This window comes from Jaculus jaculus, chromosome 7 (assembly GCF_020740685.1).
Source record: "Jaculus jaculus isolate mJacJac1 chromosome 7, mJacJac1.mat.Y.cur, whole genome shotgun sequence".
Taxonomy (NCBI): Eukaryota; Metazoa; Chordata; class Mammalia; order Rodentia; family Dipodidae; genus Jaculus; species Jaculus jaculus.
Window position 1 is genome coordinate 142,832,393 of NC_059108.1, and position 18,730 is coordinate 142,851,122.

The following is an 18,730-nucleotide window of genomic DNA, read 5'->3' on the forward strand; positions in this document are numbered from 1 at the left end:
AGTTTTTGTTCATAATGAATCTTTTCTACCTTCAAGTTTATAAAAGAGAGTTCCAGTGTCTAGAATTTTGTGTTATTTCTCCACTATGACTTTCTGTGTATGTTGTGTGTATAAACAGGCACTGTCATCCTTTGGGGCTGGGTAAGCATATTTCACTTTTTAATCTTCCTTATTTCCCAACAGTGTAGTCATAGCTTTAATCCTGTACTGAATTTTACTTTATTTTGTTGTTTGGGTTTTCTTGAAGTAGGATTTCACTCTAGTCCAGGCTGACCTGGAATTCAGTATGTAGTCTCAGTGTGGCCTTGATCTCACGGTGATCTTACCAAGTGCTGGGATTAAAGGCCTGCACCACCACACCCAGCTTCTTCACTGAATTTTTTTTTTTTTTTTTTTTTTTTTTGAGAGCAACAGACAGAGAGAAAGAGAGAGAATGGGCACACCAGGGCATCCAGCCACTGTAAACAAACTCCAGATGCATGCACCCTCTTGTGCTTCTGGCTAATGTGGGTCCTGGGGAATCAAGCCTTGAACCAGAGTCTTTAGGCTTCACAGGCAAGTGCTTAACCCACTAAGCCATCTCTCCAGCCCTTTACTGAAATATTTTTTTTTAATTTTTTTTGTTTATTTTATTTATTTATTTGAGAGCAACAGACAGAGAGAGAGAAAGAGGCAGATAGAGAGAGAATGGGCACACCAGGGCATCCAGCCACTGTAAACAAACTCCAGATGCATGCACCCTCTTGTGCTTCTGGCTAATGTGGGTCCTGGGGAATCAAGCCTTGAACCAGAGTCTTTAGGCTTCACAGGCAAGTGCTTAACCCACTAAGCCATCTCTCCAGCCCTTTACTGAAATATTTTTTTTTTATTTTTTTTTGTTTATTTTATTTATTTATTTGAGAGCAACAGACAGAGAGAGAGAAAGAGGCAGATAGAGAGAGAATGGGCACGCCAGGGCCTCCAGCCACTGCAAACGAACTCCACACGCATGCGCCCCCCTGTGCATCTGGCTAACGTGGGTCCTGGGGAATGGAGCCTCGAACCGGGGTCCTTAGGCTTTACAGGCAAGCACTTAACCGCTAAGCCATCTCTCCAGCCCTACTGAAATATTTTAATGAATAATTTTAATTGAAATTTTTCTGACATAATTATAGATTTGCATGCAATGCTTTGATAAAAAACATTAGGTGCAGTCTTCTAGACAAAGAAAGTAAGAGAACTGGGCTGGAGAGATGACTTAGCAGTTAAGGTGCTTGCCTGCAAAGCTTAAGGACCCAGGTTTGACTCCCCAGAACCTATGTAAGCCAGATGCACAAGGTGATACATATTCACAAGGTGGCACATGCATCTGGAATTCCATTGCAGTGGCTAAAGGCCCTGGTGTGTCAATTCTCTCTCTCTTTCATTTAAAAGAGAGAGAGAGGGCTGGAGAGATGGCTTAGTGGTTAAGCGCTTGCCTGTGAAGCCTAAGGCTCGGTTCCCCAGGTCCCACATTAGCCAGATGCACAAGGGGTGCACGCATCTGGAGTTCATTTGCAGTGGCGGGAAGCCCTGGCGCGCCCATTCTCTCTCTCTCCCTCTATCTGTCTTTCTCTCTATGTCTGTCGCTCTCAAATAAATAAATAAAAAATGAACAAAAAAAAAAATTTTAAAGAGAGAGAGAGAGAACCAAAAATATAGATATAGCAAGCTTTGGGAAGTACTCTGGAAACACAAAGTCCGGTTTGGCTAGGTAGTGATTCTAGACATGGTGCTTTCAGTGAAAACCTCAGAAGCTTTCAAAATTACACATGCTTGAGTGTTACTGCAGTCGTTCAGCTATAATAGCTTTATGCAAAGTAACAAACCTGGCCAGAACATGGATTGTAAGGAAAGGGAAAGAAGGTAGGGACTCTAGAATGCCTAACTGAATTCAAAAGAGAATATGCAAGTTCTGAATTTATGTGAGAAGACAGTTCATTTGATAAGAGTATGTCTAAAGAAATCAGCAGTACTGGGCTCAGCTGTTAGGTTAGTAAAGATCAGTGACAGCAGATGACATCTATAAAACTAGCACTCAGGAGGCCAAGGCAGAAGGACCATGAATTAGATGCCAGCCTGAACCATATAATGAGACCCTGTTTTAAAAAAGCAAACAACTTGGGAGACAAAGGTAGGATCATTGTGAGTTTGAGGCCAGCCTGGGACTACAGAGTGAGTTCTAGGTCAGTCTGGCTTGGAGTGAAAAACCGGGAAAAAAACAAAAAAACCAGGTCAGGCATGGTAGCATGCACTCAGAAGGCAGAGGTAGGGGTATCACCATGAGTTAGAGGCCACCCTGAGACTATAGAGTGAATTCCAGGTCAAACTGGGCTAGAGTGAGAGCCTATATCGAAACCCCCCCCCAAAAAAAAGGGGCAAACAAAGGGTGTAGGGAGATAGGGAAATGGCTCAACCTGAGTCCCATTCTCCAGCATCACTATAAATAAGTGAGTATAGCTCCAGTCCTGCTGGGGGTCAGAGACCTGAAAAAGATGGTGAAGACGAACTGGGTGTGTTGTACGCCTTTAATTCCAGCACTCAGGAGGCAGAGGTAGGAGGCTACATTAGTTCGAGGCCACCCTGAGACTACATAGTGAATTCCTGGTCAGTATGGGCTAAAGTGAGACCCTACATCAGAAACCAAAGGAGGGCTAGAGAGATGGCATAGCAGTTAAGCGCTTGCTTGTGAAGCCTAAGGACCCCGGTTCGAGGCTCGATTCCCCAGGACCCATGTTAGCCAGATGCACAATGGGGCACACGCATCTAGAGTTCATTTGCAGTGGCTGGAGGCCCTGGCGTGCCCATTCTGTGTCTCTCTCTATCTGCTTCTTTTCTGTCTGTCTGTTGCTCTCAAATAAATAAATAAAAACAAAATAAAAACAATTTTTTTTTTTAAAGGAGGAAAAAAAAAACCATGGTGAAAATGACAGCTCTGGGTTAAGTGAGAGACTCCATCTCAGGGTAGTAGGTGGATGAGTAAAAAAGTAGAAGATACTTGACATCTCCTTTGGCCTTTTCAGTGTGTGGACATGGCACAAGCATCGGTGCACATGGTCCACGTGTTACACACGTCGTCATATACCACACATACATACACAACATGTTCCCTCTACCACCACCACCAAAAAATAAAAAATAAAAGGTGCTGTTTAGTAGAAGCAGAAGAAAGGAAATGTTGAGTCTTGGAGAAAGGGAGCAGAAGGAGTCAGGTGACTGAAATTGAGTGGGAAATGGTGAGAGACGTTGCCACTCATCAAAATAGAGAAGTAGGAAAGAATACCTGACTTGGCAGAAAGATAATAAGCCCACGCTTGTAGATACTACATTTGGAAGTCAGCAAGCAGACCAGATAGATTTCTGTCTCAATCCATGTGAGTCTCCCTCTTCTAGCCTAGACTGTTTCTCTGACATACAAAGCAGTGGTCCCAAACTGCTGGCCCTGTGATGTTGAACAAGTTATGTAGTGACAAGCCTGTTTACCTCAGTTGTATCAAGGTACAAGTTGTAGGAAGCATATGCTTATAAGAGTATATATTACAGAGACACAGTTGCAATTTAGGAACTTCACTCATGAATCTGTTTTTCTTTTGGTAGAGAGATGGAAGAAAAAGTCACTCTGCTTAATGCACCTACAAAGAGACCAAGGTAATGTATAAGAGACTTCATGAAAATCAACACTTGTTGGTTTGTTCTTGGGCCAAAGGAATTATATGATCCCGGGAGCACGTGGTGTCCTTTGAGAAAGTAACATCTGCTTAAATGTCAGTCATCTCTTAGAAGAAAAAAGTCTTAAGTTGCCCCTCACCATCAAGTGGACATCTTTACCATGATGAATGTTGAAAAGTGTAGGTGTTATGGATCTGACTGGAATCTGGTCTAGTTGAACTACAATGAAGCCCTAAGGCAGGCTTTTCAAAGCCTGCTGTAAGAGAGGGTTGAAAGAACATATTTTCTCATACCATAATTGGTAGTTCTGAGGGAACAGATTGAGCAGTCTTTTTTTTTCCCACTCCCCTTCCCATGTCCTGAAATTATAGGCATTTGATACCACTTAGTTTTATATTGTACTAGGGATCAAACGTGCTTTACGCACTGCCTGTGTTCACAATGTACTGAGCTACATCCCTAGCCTCAAGCAATCTTCTTTAGTACCATTTTTATGATAAATGTGCCTTTGTTTGGGGGTTGCTGGCAGGTCAAGCACGGTAACTGAAGCCCCCATTGCTGTGGTCACATCAAGAACTAGTGAAGTCTATGTTTGGGGCGGTGGGAAATCCACCCCCCAGAAATTGGATGTCATCAAGAGTGGCTGTAGTGCTCGACAGGTGTGTGCAGGGAACACTCACTTTGCTGTGGTCACAGTGGAGAAGGAGCTGTATACCTGGGTGGTAAGTAAAGCAGTGCTATAAGCCTTGTTGTCATGGGGCCCAGCATGTCTAAGCATTGTTAGTTGACCCTGTTTTGCAGGACTGACTGACTTAGGATGATGAGACATAGCTCTTGGTTTCTTTAGTCCATGTGCATGACCCAATTCCTAGTGAGTACTGGGCCACCTACAAAGGCTTTTTTTTTGTTGTTTCTGTTTTTGTTTTTTCCAGGTAGGATCTTGCTCTAGCCCAGGATGACCTGGAATTCACTATGTAGTCTCAGACTGGCCTCAAACTCATAGCAATCCATCTACCTCTGCCTCCCAAGTGCTGGGATTAAAGGCACGCGCCACCATGTCCAGCTCATTTTTTTCTTAATATTTTTTATTTTTACTTATTTATTTGAGAGAGAGAATGGGCACACCAGGGCCTCCAGCCACTGTAAATGAGCTCCAGATGCATGCACTACCTTGTGCATGTGGCTTACATGGGTCCTGGGGAATAAAACCTGTGTCCTTTGGCTTTGCAAGCAAGTGCCTTAACCACTAAGCAGTCTCTTCAGCCAGATGAATGAAAGAAAGCAGAAATGAAAATCAGAAGAGCATTGGGTTTGGATTCAAGAGACTGGGCTGTTGTTTCCAGTTGGATGGCTTCAGACATGTCAGTTACTCTGTTCTATTGCCATGAGGTTCAGAGCACTAGCTGTGACATAGCTTTGTAAAGAAATGAAGCGCACACCATGTCAGGAAACCTCTGAGCCCCTTGCCTGTGATCCATGCTAGCTAAGGGTTTCCCTATGTTGACGTCTGGGTTCTTTTCTATCACCCTGTCACTCATAATCCACCTATATATATGTCTGTCTGTCTATTTGAGAGAGAAAGAGAGTTTGGGTGTGCCAGGACCTCTTGCCACTGCAAATGAGCTCTAGACACATACACCATTTTGTGCATCTGGCTTTACATGGGTACTGGGGAATTGAACTCTAGACAGCAGGTTTTCCATGTAAGTCTATTTAACTGCTTAGCCATTTCCCCAGCCCTTTTTTGTTTGTTGGTTTTGAGGTTTTGTTTTTTATTTTATTTATTTTTACATTGACAACTTTCATAATTGTAAACAGTATCCCATGGTAATTCCCTCCCTCCCTCCACTTTCCCCTTTGAAACTCTACTCTCCATCATATCCTCTCAATCAGTCTCTCTTTTATTTTGATATCATGATCTTTTCTTCTATTATGATGGTCTTGTATAGATAGTGTCAAGCACTATGAGGTCATGGATATCCAGGCCATTCTGTGTCTGGAGGAGCACATTATAAGGAGTCCTACACTTCCTTTGGCTCTTACATTGTTTCCACTATCTCTTCCACAATAGACCCTGAGCCATGGAAGGTGTAATTGAGATATTGCAGTGCTGAGCACTCCTCTGTCACTTCTCAGCATCATGGTGCCTTCTGAGTCATCCCAAGGTCACTGCCTTGAGGTTTTGTTTTAAATTAGTATTTATTTTCAAGCAGAGAAAACAGAAAGAAAGTGAATGGGCCTCCTGACACTGCAAATGTGTCACTTTGTGCATCTGACTTTATATGAGTGAGTCCTAGAGAAGTAAACTTAGGCCATCAGGCTTTGCAAGCAAACTTAGCCAACTCTCTTTGTTATGAGCCTTTTTGAGGAAGGGTCTCCCATTCCAGTCCTGGCTGACCTAGAACTCACTATAGTTCCAGGCTGGTCTCAAACTCACAGAGATCCTTCTACCTCAATCTCCCAAGTATTGGGATTAAAGGCATGCACCACCACACTTGGTAATGGTGTTTATTTTTTTAAGACAGGGACCACTGAATAGCCTAGGCTATAATTACAATTTAATATGTAGCCTAGGCTGACCTCAGACTTGTGCTGATGCTCCTGCCTCAGACTCCCAAGTGTTGATATCATTAGCATTCATCACCATGCCTAACTTCTCTCATTTTGTCATCCTTTTGTTTGCTTTTGAGACCATGTCTCATATGGTTTATTCTGGCTTCTAATTTGCTATATGAGGATAGCCTTGAACTCATGATCCTTCTGCCTCCACCCCTGAGTGCTGAGTTATAGGCATATACCACCACACCTAGTGTGTGTTCCCCCCACCACCACCTCTCTCTCTTTCTTGCTCTCTTAAGTATTTTATTATTTATTTGCAAGGAGAGAGAGAATGAGAATTAGAATGGGCAAACCAAGGTCTTTTGCCACTACAAATGAACTCCATGCAGATGCATGTGCCACCTTGTGCATCTGGCTGTATGTGGGTACTAGGGAGTTGAACCTGGGTCTTTAAGCTTCACATGCAAGTGCTTTAACTGCTAAGCCATTTCTCCAGCCCTTTCTCATCTTTTTTTTTTTTTTTTTTTTTTTTTTTTTTGGTTTTTCGAGGTAGGGTCTTCACTATGTAGTCTCAGGGTAGCCTTGAACTTACAGTGATCCACCTGCTTCTGCCTCTGCCTCCCGAGTGCTGGGATTAAAGGCATGTGCGTCCAGCCTCTCTCATCTTAACCCATGTTTGCTGCCTCTTTCCTTATCTCCCACTCTCCTTACCCACAGTTCAGCTTCCATCTCTGCTACTCAGTTGAAATGCTAAAATAAAATAGATGTTATTAGTACTTAGCTGGCTTGATCTCTTGGTGACATGTGACACAATGCCCTATTCTCTTTGAAGCTCTGTTGTCATGTAGCTTGCATGATAGCATGTTCTCTTGGCTTCTTCCTTTTTCTTTTTTAATTTCCTTTTAAAATATTTATTTAGGGCTGGGGAGATGGCTTAGTGGTTAAGCGCTTGCCTATGAAGCCTAAGGACCCTGGTTCAAGGCACGATTCCCCAGGACCCACGTTAGCCAAATGCACAAGGGGGCGCATGCATCTGGAGTTCGTTTGCAATGGCTGGAAGCCCTGGCATGCCCATTCTCTCTCTTTTTCCCTCTGCCTCTTTCTCTCTGTGTCTGTTACTGTCAAATAAATAAAAGAAAAAAAATATTTATTTATTTGCAAGCAGAGAGAGGGAGAGAGATGAAATGGGCATGCCAGGGCCTCTATCCACTGCAAACAAACTCCAGATGCTTGTGTCACTTTGTGCATCTGCCTTTACATGAGTGCTGGGTAATTGAACTTGGGTTGTTAGGCTTTGCAGGCAAACACCTTAACCATTGAACCATCTCTCCAGCCCAGCTTCTTTCTTTCTCTTTCTGTGCCTTCTCTGGGTATGTTTCTGACTGCTTTTCCTTACCTAAACTTGTACTCCCCTTGTTTCCTTTATCTGAGTGAGCTTTTCCCCAGTGCTCTCAGTTATCTTCTCCATTGGTACATGCAGTACACTTGTCTTATTAGTGCTCTGTCTCCAACACTTGAGAGAGTCAGACATGCAGTTATTCATTGACTGAAAGAGTAAATGATTTGGCCTCTTGTTACTGAATTAGCCCCAAGCTGGCAGCCAGCAGAGTGAAAGTAGTGCCTTAAAAAATATTTAGAGCTGGGCATAGTGATGCACGCCTTTAATCCCAGCACTCAGGAGACAGAGGTAGGAGGATCACCATTGAGTTTGAGGCCACCCTGAGACTACATAGTGAATTCCAGGTCAGCCTGAAGTAGAGTGAGACCCTACCTCAAAAAAAAAAAAAAAAAAGCCAAAAAAATTTAGGCCTGGTGTGGTGGCACACATCTTTAATCCCAGTATTCAGGAGGCTGAGAGAGGATTGCCATGAATGTGAGGCCACCCTGAGACTACGTAGTGAATTCCAGGTCAGCCTGAGGTAGAGTAAGACCCTAACTTGAAAACAAACAAACAAAGTATGTTTATTTACTTAGGGCTGGGAAGATGGCTTAGCGGTTAAATTGTCTGTGAAGCCTAAGGACCCAGATTCAATTCCCCAGTACCCACATAAGCCAGATGCACAAGGTGCCACATGCATCTGGGGTTCATTTGCAGTGATGGAGGCCTTGGCATGCTCTCTCTCTCTTTCTCGCTCTCTTTCTCTCTTTCTCTCTCTCTCTCTCTCTCTCTCTCTCTCTCTCTCTCTCTCTCTCTGTTTTCTCTCTCTCTTGAATAAATAAATGTTTTTAAAATAAGGATTTATAGGGGCTGGAGAGATGGCTTAGCGGTTAAGCGCTTGCCTGTGAAGCCTAAGGACCCCGGTTCGAGGCTCCATTCCCCAGGACCCACGTTAGCCAGATGCACAAGGGGGCATACGCATCTGGAGTTCGTTTGCAGTGGCTGGAGGCCCTGGCGCACCCATTCTCTCTCTGTGTCTCTCTCTCTTTGCCTTTCTCTCTCTGTCTGTTGCTCTCAAATAAAAATAAACAAAATTCTTAAAAAAAAAATAAGGATTTATAGTTGAGTCATTGAGTGGAAATCATCACTCTAAAATATTTAAAAGGATTCTTCTTGTTACTGTATATAGCTTTGATAATAGTCAAATTCCTTTTTTCCTATTTTTGTCTTTAATTTCTTTTAAATTTTATTTATTTTATTTATTTGAGAGAGAGGGCAGATAGAGAGAGAATGGGCATGCCAGGGCCTTCAGCCACTACAAACTCCAGAAGCATATGTCACCTTATGCATCTGGCTTACGTGGGTCCTGAGGAATCGAACCTGGGTCCTTTGCTTTGCAGGCAAGCACCTTAACTGCCAAGCTGTCTTTCCAGCCCTTAAATTATTTAATTTAACTTATTTATTTGAGAGAGAGAGACATACACACAGGGAGGAGAGAATGGGCATGCCAGGGCCTCTAGCCACTGCAAAGAACTCCATACAGGTGCCACACCTTGTGCATCTGGTTTATATGGATACTAGGAAATCAAACCTGTGTTCTTAAGCTTCACAGGCAAATGCCTTAACCACTAAACCATCACTCCAGCCCTTATTTATTTATTTGACAAAGAGAAAGAAAGAGGCAGAGAGAGAGAGAGAAAGAGGGAGGGAAGGAGAATGTGTAGCCCAGGCTGGTCTCAAACTCCTGATCCTCCTACCTTTACCTCTTCAGCAATTTTCTACTGGCGTGTGCCCCCACAACCAGCTGTTTTATTTTTTTAATTTTTCTTTACTTATTTACTGGAGACAGAAAAAGGTAGATATATAATGAATGTGCCAGGACCTACAGCCGCTGCAAACAAACTCCAGATGCAAGTGCCACTTTATGCGTCTGTCTTGTAATGATGGATACATATGAAACTGCTGAAAATCACACTAAGGATGCTGTCCATAAACAGCATGTAGGATGTTAGGGCACTTGCCTGAGAAACCTAAGAATACAGGTTTGATTTTCCAATTCCCACATAAGCCAGATGCACAATGTAGTACATGCATCTGGAGTTTATTTGCACTGGCTAGAGGCCCTGGTGCACTCATTCTCTTGTCTCTTTTTCTCCTCCCTTAAATAAATAAATAAGTGATACTAAAGATTAGCTTTTAGCATAAAAAAAAATGAAACTTTATAAGGCTTTTTCATTTTACAGAATATGCAAGGGGGTACTAAACTCCATGGTCAGCTAGGCCATGGAGACAAAGCTTCCTATCGACAGCCAAAGCATGTGGAAAAGTTGCAAGGCAAAGCTATTCGCCAGGTGTCCTGTGGTGATGATTTCACTGTCTGTGTAACAGGTAAGCCATTATCAGCAAAAATCTGAGTATGTGTAATATGGAGCATTGTGCTAATGTAACACACGTTCAGCTGGGATTTTATATAACAAAAGACTGTACTCAAAGAACCAAAAGAAAGCCAGGCAGGGTGGCTCACGCCTTTATAACCAGCAGTCGGGAGGGAGAGGTAGGATGGCTGTGAGTTCAAGGCCCCCCTGAGAATACAGAGTGAATTCTAGGTCAGCCTGGGCTGACCCTACCTCGAAAAACCGAAAAACAAAAGAAATTAAGCAAATACATTTGTTAATAACATTCCCAGGCTCAAGATATAGCACAGTGGTAGATAAGGGTTAAGTTTTCAGCGCTGAGAAAAAAAATGAAAAACAAAAACAATTTGCTATTAGGGAATAATGAGCAAGGACAAGATAAGTGGATAACATAGAAGAAATTAGGAGAACTGTGTATTGGTTCCATTTTGGAACCATCTCTTTAGGCTATGGTAGTACAAAACCAGAATCAAGACATATTTACTGGGTGTGGTGGCACACACCTTTCATCTCATCATTCGGAAGGCAGAGGTAAAAGGTTTGCTGTGAGCTCAAGGCCAACCTGAGACTACATAGTGAATTCCAGGTCAGCCTGAGCTAAAGCAAGACCCTACCTCGAAAAAAAAAAAGACATTTAATTTTTTAAATATCATTACTTATTTTATGAACTCCTGGTATTTCTCTCTTTTTTGTTTGTTTTGTTTTGTTTTTGTTTTTCAAGGTAGGATCTTGCTCTAGCTCAGGCTGACCTGTAATTCACTATGTGGTCTCAGGGTGTCTTTTTAATCTATAAAAACAGAGCAGCCAGGCTGGAGAAATGGCTTAGTGGTTAAGGTGTTTGCATGCAAAGCCAAAGGATCCCGTTTCAATTCTCCAGGACCCATGTAAGCCAGATGCACAAGGGGGCGCATGCATCTGGAGTTCATTTGCAGTGGCTGGAGGCCCTGGCATACCCATTCCCTCCCTCCCCCCCCCCCCCCGCTTGCCTCTTTTTCTCAAATAAAGAAATAAATAATTTTTTTAAAAAATAGAGCAGGCCCCAGGAAAATTTTAAGATCATTGAACATGATAATCATACCATTTTTTTGAAGTTTATTATAGTAATACATGTGGCCTCCTCACTAAAAATCGCTCTAAATCAGGTGTGGTGATGCACGCCTTTAATCCCAGCGCTCAGGAGGCAGAGGTAGGAGGAGCACTATTAGATCCAGGTCAGCTTGGGCTAGAGTGGAAAAAAAAAAGAAGAGGAGGAAGAAGGAGGAAAGGAGGGAGTGAAAGGAAGGAAAGAAGGAAGGGAGGGAGGGAGGGAGGGAGGGAAAAAAGGAAGAAAGGAAGGGAGGGAAAGGAAGGAAAGAAGGGAGAGAAAGGAAGGAAGGAAAGAAGGGAGAGAAAGGAAGGAAGGAAGAGAAGGGAAAGAAAGGAAGGAAGGAAGAGAAGGGAAAGGAAGGAAGAAAGAGAAAGGAAGGAAGGGAGGGAGGAAGAGCTCTATCCTGGAAGGCAGCTGTGCTCACCACTGTATACCATCAACACCAGTCTATCCTTCTGACTTCTGATACGGTCATCTCATGTGAGGTGATTGGCTGAGGTGGTCCTCATTCAAACTCTGCCCAGATTTCTCCTTGGACAAAAATAAGTCAGTCTTATGGGTTATTATTCTTCTTTTTGCAGATGAAGGGCAGCTCTATGCCTTTGGATCTGATTATTATGGCTGCATGGGAGTGGACAAAGTTGCCGGCTCTGAAGTGCTAGAACCCATGCAGCTGAACTTCTTCCTCAGCAATCCAGTAGAGCAGGTCTCCTGTGGAGATAATCATGTGGTGGTTCTGACACGAAACAAAGAAGTCTATTCTTGGGGCTGTGGTGAATATGGTAGGTGTAGCTTTGCTTGTGTTCACATCTTAGGTGCACAACCTGACTTAAGACTTGTGTGCATCTGAACACATGACAGAACCTCTCTGTAAGAAGTGTTGATCAGTAAGAGAATTCATAAAGCATCTTCCTTGGGAAGAAAGCCTTCACTATAATGACTATCTTTCTTATGTGTGTCTTAGGACGGCTGGGTTTGGATTCAGAAGAGGATTACTATACACCACAGAGGGTAAAATCAGAAATATCTTCCTAAAGCCTGTCTAAGTCACACAGACTTCAAAAAGATGTCCTCTTTCCCTGACTCCTCATATCAGTGGGTTTATTTCTGAAGTGTTTCCTGTCTGGGAGAATAACAGTCTAGGATTTCTGATACAGCACCTTGTGGTCTTGTCATCTGACTAAATCACATGCCTGTAGGCATGTAACAGTGTTAGGTTGTCTACCACTGACTGTTAACAGTTTGTTTTTTAAGATTTATTTATTTATTTATTTATTTATTATTAGAGACAGAGAGGGAAAGTTAGAGAGAGAGAGAATGAGACAGGGCCTCCAGCCACTGCAAACGAATTCCAGATGTATGCGCCACCACATGCACCTGGCTTATGTGGGACCTGGAGAACTGAGTCTGGGTCCTTAGGCTTCAAAGGCATGTGCCTTAACCACTAAGCCATCTCTCCGGCCCTAACAGCTTTTTTATGTGTTCTAAACATCCTACATGCTGTTTATAGGTAGCATTCTCAGTGTGATTTACAGCGGTGTCATGTGTATCCATCATCACCCCCGTGTGTCATTCCTGACTCTGCAGCCCTGTGCAGTAAGGAGTGGAAGGGTGTGGAAGTCCTAGACACTCCTCAGCACTCTGTCCAAAATGACTAGATTGGGCCCACCAGGCTACTTGTAAACTGTTAGAACCGTGTTTCTTCTAAACTGTTAAGAAACCTTCCATCTCAGGACAAAGCCAGCTAGAGATTGAAGGTGCTCCTTTCCCAACTGTCTGAGTAGTCTTCCTGTTTTAGAAGTCTACTCCAGAGAATTGGGAGTTCCTAAAACAAACTGACAATCTGTTCATCCTGAAACTGCCATCTTTTCCTACTATAAAACCTTACTCCATGTTTAAAAGGGTGGTCTTGGGCTGGAGGGATGGCTTAGCAGTTAAGGCTGTTGCTTGCAAAGTCAAAGGACCCAGGTTCAGTTTCCCCAGGACCCACGTTAGCGAGATGCACAAGAGGGCGCATGCATCTGGAGTTTGTTTGCAGTGGCTAGAGGACATGGTGTGCTCATTCTCATTCTGTCTCTGTGTCTCTCTGTCAAATAAATAAATAAAAATAATTTTATTTTATTTTATTAAAAAACGGTGGTCTCCAAACTTCTAGGCAGTGTGTCACTTATGAAAGACCTTGGGGTGTTTTCTCTAATATGAATTACATATTTATGATTTTATTTATTCCTTGTAGGTAGATGTTCCCAAAGCCTTAATTATTGTTGCAGTTCAATGTGGCTGTGATGGGACCTTTCTGCTGACCCAGTCAGGCAAAGTACTAGCCTGTGGACTCAATGAGTTCAACAAACTAGGTCTAAACCAGTGCATGTCTGGAATCATCAACCATGAAGTGAGTGCCCCTTGTTTTCCTAACCACATTGGCAAGACTTCTCTGGGTTGGGATTTCTGTAGCAATGGAATTTGACTTAAGAATAAAGTGAAGGGGCTGGAGAGATGGCTTAGCCGTTAAACACTTGCCTGTGAAGCCTAAGGACCCCGGTTCGAGGCTCGGTTCCCCAGGTCCCACGTTAGCCAGAAGCACAAGGGGGCGCACGCGTCTGGAGTTCGTTTGCAGAGGCTGGAAGCCCTGGCGCGCCCATTCTCTCTCTCCCTCTATCTGTCTTTCTGTGTCTGTCACTCTCAAATAAATAAATAATTTATTAAAAAAAAAAAAAGAATAAAGTGAAGGGGGCTAGAGAAATGGCTTAGTGGTTAAAGGACTTGCCTGTGAAGCCTAAAGATCTAGGTTTGATTCTCCAGGTCCCATGTAAGCCAGATGCACATGATGTTTCATGTATCTGGAGTTTGTTTGCAGTGACTAGAATTCCTGGTGTGCCCATTCTCTCTCTCTCCCCCTCCCTCCCTATGTCTCTAATAAGTAAATTTAAAAAAAAAAAAATTAAAGAAAAAATGAATAAAGTGATGGTCTTATAGACGTTATGCTCAGTAAAAGAAGCCAGCCACAAAGAAAGCAAACTATATGATAACAGTTATGTGAAATTCATTGGTATTCAAAATTAACAATATGGCAGAAGTCAAAATAGAATTTACCTCTGGGAAGAGTGTAGGTCTTTTGTCTTTTATGTTTTTTCTTTTCTTTCTTTATTTTTGTTTTTTGTGAGGTAGGGTCCCATTCTAGCCCAGGCTGACTTGGAATTCATGATGTAATCTCAGGCCTGGAACTCACTATGATCCTCCTACCTCTTCCTCCTGAATGCTAGGATGTGCCACCATGCCTGGCCTGCCTGCTTGCTTGCATGCATGCATGCTTTCTTTCTTTCTCTCTTCTTTTGGTGGAGGGAGGTAAGTTAGCCAAAGTGGCAGGGTCACCTAAAAAGTCCTCAGGTAATAGAGTGGTCTCTCTCTTGATCAGGTTTGGCATATTAAAATGTGTGCCTTTGAAGCTGGGCATGGTGGTGCACACTTTTAATCCCAGCACTCAGGAAGCAGAGGTAGGAAGATCGCTATGAGTTTGAGGACATCCTGAGACTGCATAGTAAATTACAGGTCAGCCTGAGCTAGAGCAAGACCCTACCTTGAAAAACAAAAACAAACTATACATATATAGAGAGAGGTCAGGTGTTGTGGTGCATGCCATAGATCCCAGCACTTGGGAAGCTGAAACAAGAGGACCTTGAGTTTGAGGCCAACCTGGGCTGTATAGCAAGATTCATTCAAAAGTAAAATAAGACACAAATGTATGTGTACAGAAAATGTTAAGCCAATCAGTATGTTTTGCAGTTACACTTCAAAAATGACTGCCAGGGCTAAGGAGATGGCTCAGCAGTTAAAGGTACTTATATGCCTTTAACCTGCCTACCAATCTGAGTTACATACTCCCATCAGCTACATAAAGCTATATGAAAAATGGTGTACATGTTTGTAATCCCAGTATGCCTGCAGCAATGGAGGGCAGAGCCAGGAGAACCTAGACACTTATAAGCAGCAATAGCAAAACAACAAGAGAGGGCTGGAGAGATAGCTTAGCAGATAAGGCACTTGCCTACAAAACCTAAGGACCCTGGTTTGCTTCCCCAGGACCCACATAAACCAGATATATAAGGTGATGCATGCATCTAGAGTTGGTTTGCAGTGGCTAGAGGACCTAATACACCCATTCTCTCTCTCTCCCTCTCTCCTTTCCTCCTTCCCTCTCTCTGCTTCTCTCAAAATAAGTAAAATATTTTAAGAGAGAGAGAGAAACCCTATCTCAAAAGAAGAAAATCCTCCAGGAATAGGAAGTCTTAAGTCTCCTCCCTTTTTGTGTTAGTATGGTTAAGTTTTTGCCACTTCTGAAGAGTCAAGTTAAGAGATAGTTTCCTGGGCTGGAGAGATGGCTTAGAGGTTAAAGCCAAAGGACCCATGTTCAATATCCCAGGACCCACGTTAGCCAGCTGCACAAGGGGGCACATGCATCTGGAGTGCATTTGCAGTGGCTGGAGGCCCTGTCACGCCCATTCTCTCTCTCCCCCTCTTTCTTCGTCAAATAAATAAATAAAAATAAAATACTTTTTTAAAACAAAGATAGTTTGCTGACTAAGTGAAAAAGTAAGAGATAATCTTTGTGCATAGTCCAGAGTAGTTGAGTTTCAGAAGAGCACAGGCTCTGTGCAAAGTTGGAGAGATGTATGAAAGGTAGCTTCATTATTACTGCTTGTTGTGGTTTGTTAAAGCACTGAGTTTGTGAAGCACTACTCTATAGATGAGATTAGATCATAGTAATAGATTTCTTTGTAGGCTTGAGAGAGTCTTCAGGTTTTATTTCTGTGTCCTGCTTTGTTGGGTATGTAGAGTGTATAGCCAACACAAATGTCAATGATTATCCGTAATATAAAAATCTCCTGCTGGCATGGCAGCACATGCCTTTAATCCCAGCACTCAGGAGGCAGAGGTAGGAGAATTGCTGTGAGTTCGAGGCCACCCTGAAACTACATAGTGAATTCCAAGTCAGCCAGGGCTAGAGTGAATCCCTACCTCAAAAAAACAAGCAAAAAAAAAAAAAAAAAATCTTTTGAGCAGGATATAATGACACAATGCCTTTAATACCAGCACTTGAAGGCCAGGGGGGGTGGTGCACACCTTTAATCCCAGCACTCGGGAGGCAGAGGTAGGAGGATCACTGTGAGTTTGAGGCCACCCTGAGACTACATAGCTACATAGTTAATTCCAGGTCAGCCTGGGCCAGCATGAGACCCTACCTCAAAAAACAAAGAACAAAGAAACAAACAAACAAAAAGGTAATACCAGCACTTGGGAGGCTGAGGTGGGAAGATTACTGTGAATTTGAGGCCACCCTGAGACTACATAGTGAATTCCAGGTCAACCTGAGCTAGAGTGAGACCCTACTTCGAAAAAACAAAAATTGTTTTTAAGCCGGGCATGTTGGCGCACGCCTTTAATCCCAGCACTCGGGAGGCAGAGGTAGGAGGAGGATCGCCATGAGTTCAAGGCCACCCTGAGACTACAGAGTTAATTCCAGGTCAGCCTGGACCAGAGTGAGACCCTACCTCGAAAAACCAAAAAAAAAAAAAAAAAAAAAAATTGTTTTTAAGAAAGAGGATGCTGGGCTAGAGAGATAGCTTAGCGACTAAGGCACATGCCTACAAAGCCTAAGGATCCAGGTTCAATTCTCCAAGTCCCATGTCAGCCAGATGCACATGGTGATGCCTGCTTCTGAAATTCCTTTGCAGTGGCTAGAAGCTCTGGCGTGCCCATTCTCACTCTCTCTCTCCCTCTGTCTCTAATAAATAAATAAAAATAAAATAAATAAATCTTTAAAAGAAGAAGAAGCTGAAAAATCTTCTGGGCCTGGAGAGATGGCTTAATGGTTAAGATGCTTGCCTGCACAGCCAAAGGACCCAGGTTCTGTTCCCCAGGACCCACATAAGCCAGTTGAATAATGTAGCACATGCGTCTGGAGTTCGTTTGCAGTGGCTGGAGGCCCTGGCGTGCCCATTCTTTCTCTCTCGAACTTCCTTTCCTTCTCTCTCTCTCTCTGTCTCTCTTTTTTCTCTCTCTCACTCTCTCAGATAAATAATAAAAATAAAATCAAACTGACTGAATTCTGGGTCAGCCTGGACTAGAGTGAGACCCCACCTCAAAACAAAACAAAACAAAACAAAAAATTTAAGAATGCATTTCTTGTATACTTGAATTCAGAATGTAGAATTTTATTACCAGAAATCCCTGCATCTTATGCCTAATTCTGCTTACATATTGAGCTTATTCTTTGTGTCCTACTCAAAATGGAAAACTGCCTGGCATCCTCTCTTAGGAACGAGATTTATTTGAAAGGCCTTTTGGTCACCATGACTCTTTTCTATAAGCATAAGTATCCCTCCATTGTTTACTTCATGAGTGTTTGCTCTGTGTTTTGCTTGTTTCAGGCATACCATGAAGTTCCCTACACAACCTCCTTTACCTTGGCCAAACAGTTGTCCTTTTATAAGATCCGTACCATTGCCCCAGGCAAGACTCACACAGCTGCTATTGATGGTGAGTTGGCTTTCAACTGTGTCACATGCCTTAGGAGGAGCTCAAGTCCTTTTATACGATGAAGTATGAGCTCCAGTCTTATCTTACTAACAAGTTAGGCATTCAAGCACACATTTTTGTTATAACCATGATAAGTACAATATAAATGTCCTTTAATGCAAATACCACCACACTATAACATGATGTAAGTATTCTTAGTTAAGGTAGTATCCATTTTTCACATTAAATAATGCAGTTTTGAGCTGGGCATGTGGCTCATGCTGAGGTAGGAGGCTCAATAAGAGTTTGAGGCCAGCCTGAGCTATAGAGTGAGTTCCAAGTCAGCCTGGGGCTAGAGAGAGACCCTGCCTTTTAAAAAGGTAATACTGGAGAGAGAAAATACAGTGGTCTCTTAGTGGGTCTCACTGGCCACAGTGCCTAGATATCCTCACAGCCATAGGTCCAGGGTGATGTGGGTAGCTTCATGCTTCTGTCTTCTAATTCTAACAGGGATGGGTGTGTGGAAGTCTGCATCTTCCCTCCATTCCATGACCCATTATGTGCTTGATTATTTTTCCTCCTTTCCTCAGAACGAGGCCGGCTACTGACCTTTGGCTGCAATAAGTGTGGACAGCTGGGTGTTGGGAATTACAAAAAGCGCCTGGGAATCAACCTGCTGGGGGGACCTCTTGGTGGGAAGCAAGTGATCAGGGTCTCTTGTGGTGATGAGTTCACCATTGCTGCCACTGATGGTGAGTCTGTATATTTCCTTTCAAGCTTTCTAGGCAGATGGTTATGTTTTGAGTCTTTTTTAATAATGATTATTATGAACATTACAGTTGGTCATATTCCCATTGGGTTATACTCTTTTATTCCACTGAGGGCCGCCTCAGTGGGGTTGTAGGTGTTCACTATGGTGTCATGAATGCATGTGGTTTGTTTCTTAAGTTTATTTATTTTTATTTTTATTTATTAATGAGAGAGAGAGAGAATAGGTATGCCAGGGCCTCTAGTCACTGCAAATGAACTCCAGACACATGCACCACCATGTGTATCTGGCTTATGTGGGACCTGGCGAATCGAACCTAG

The 18,730-nt window shown here is 42.9% G+C and overlaps 1 protein-coding gene across 1 annotated transcript in view; it reads left to right on the plus strand.

Moving 5' to 3' along the window:
* Positions 1-18,730, plus strand: part of Nek9 (NIMA related kinase 9) — a 53,737-nt gene that overhangs the window by 20,958 nt on the left and 14,049 nt on the right. Inside the window, exons 9-16 of the mRNA XM_045154182.1 lie at positions 3,616-3,666; positions 4,217-4,409; positions 9,868-10,012; positions 11,707-11,907; positions 12,090-12,136; positions 13,362-13,517; positions 17,554-17,662; positions 18,232-18,393. Coding sequence (XP_045010117.1) covers positions 3,616-3,666; positions 4,217-4,409; positions 9,868-10,012; positions 11,707-11,907; positions 12,090-12,136; positions 13,362-13,517; positions 17,554-17,662; positions 18,232-18,393 — 1,064 coding nt within the window. The remainder of the gene's footprint in view (positions 1-3,615; positions 3,667-4,216; positions 4,410-9,867; positions 10,013-11,706; positions 11,908-12,089; positions 12,137-13,361; positions 13,518-17,553; positions 17,663-18,231; positions 18,394-18,730) is intronic.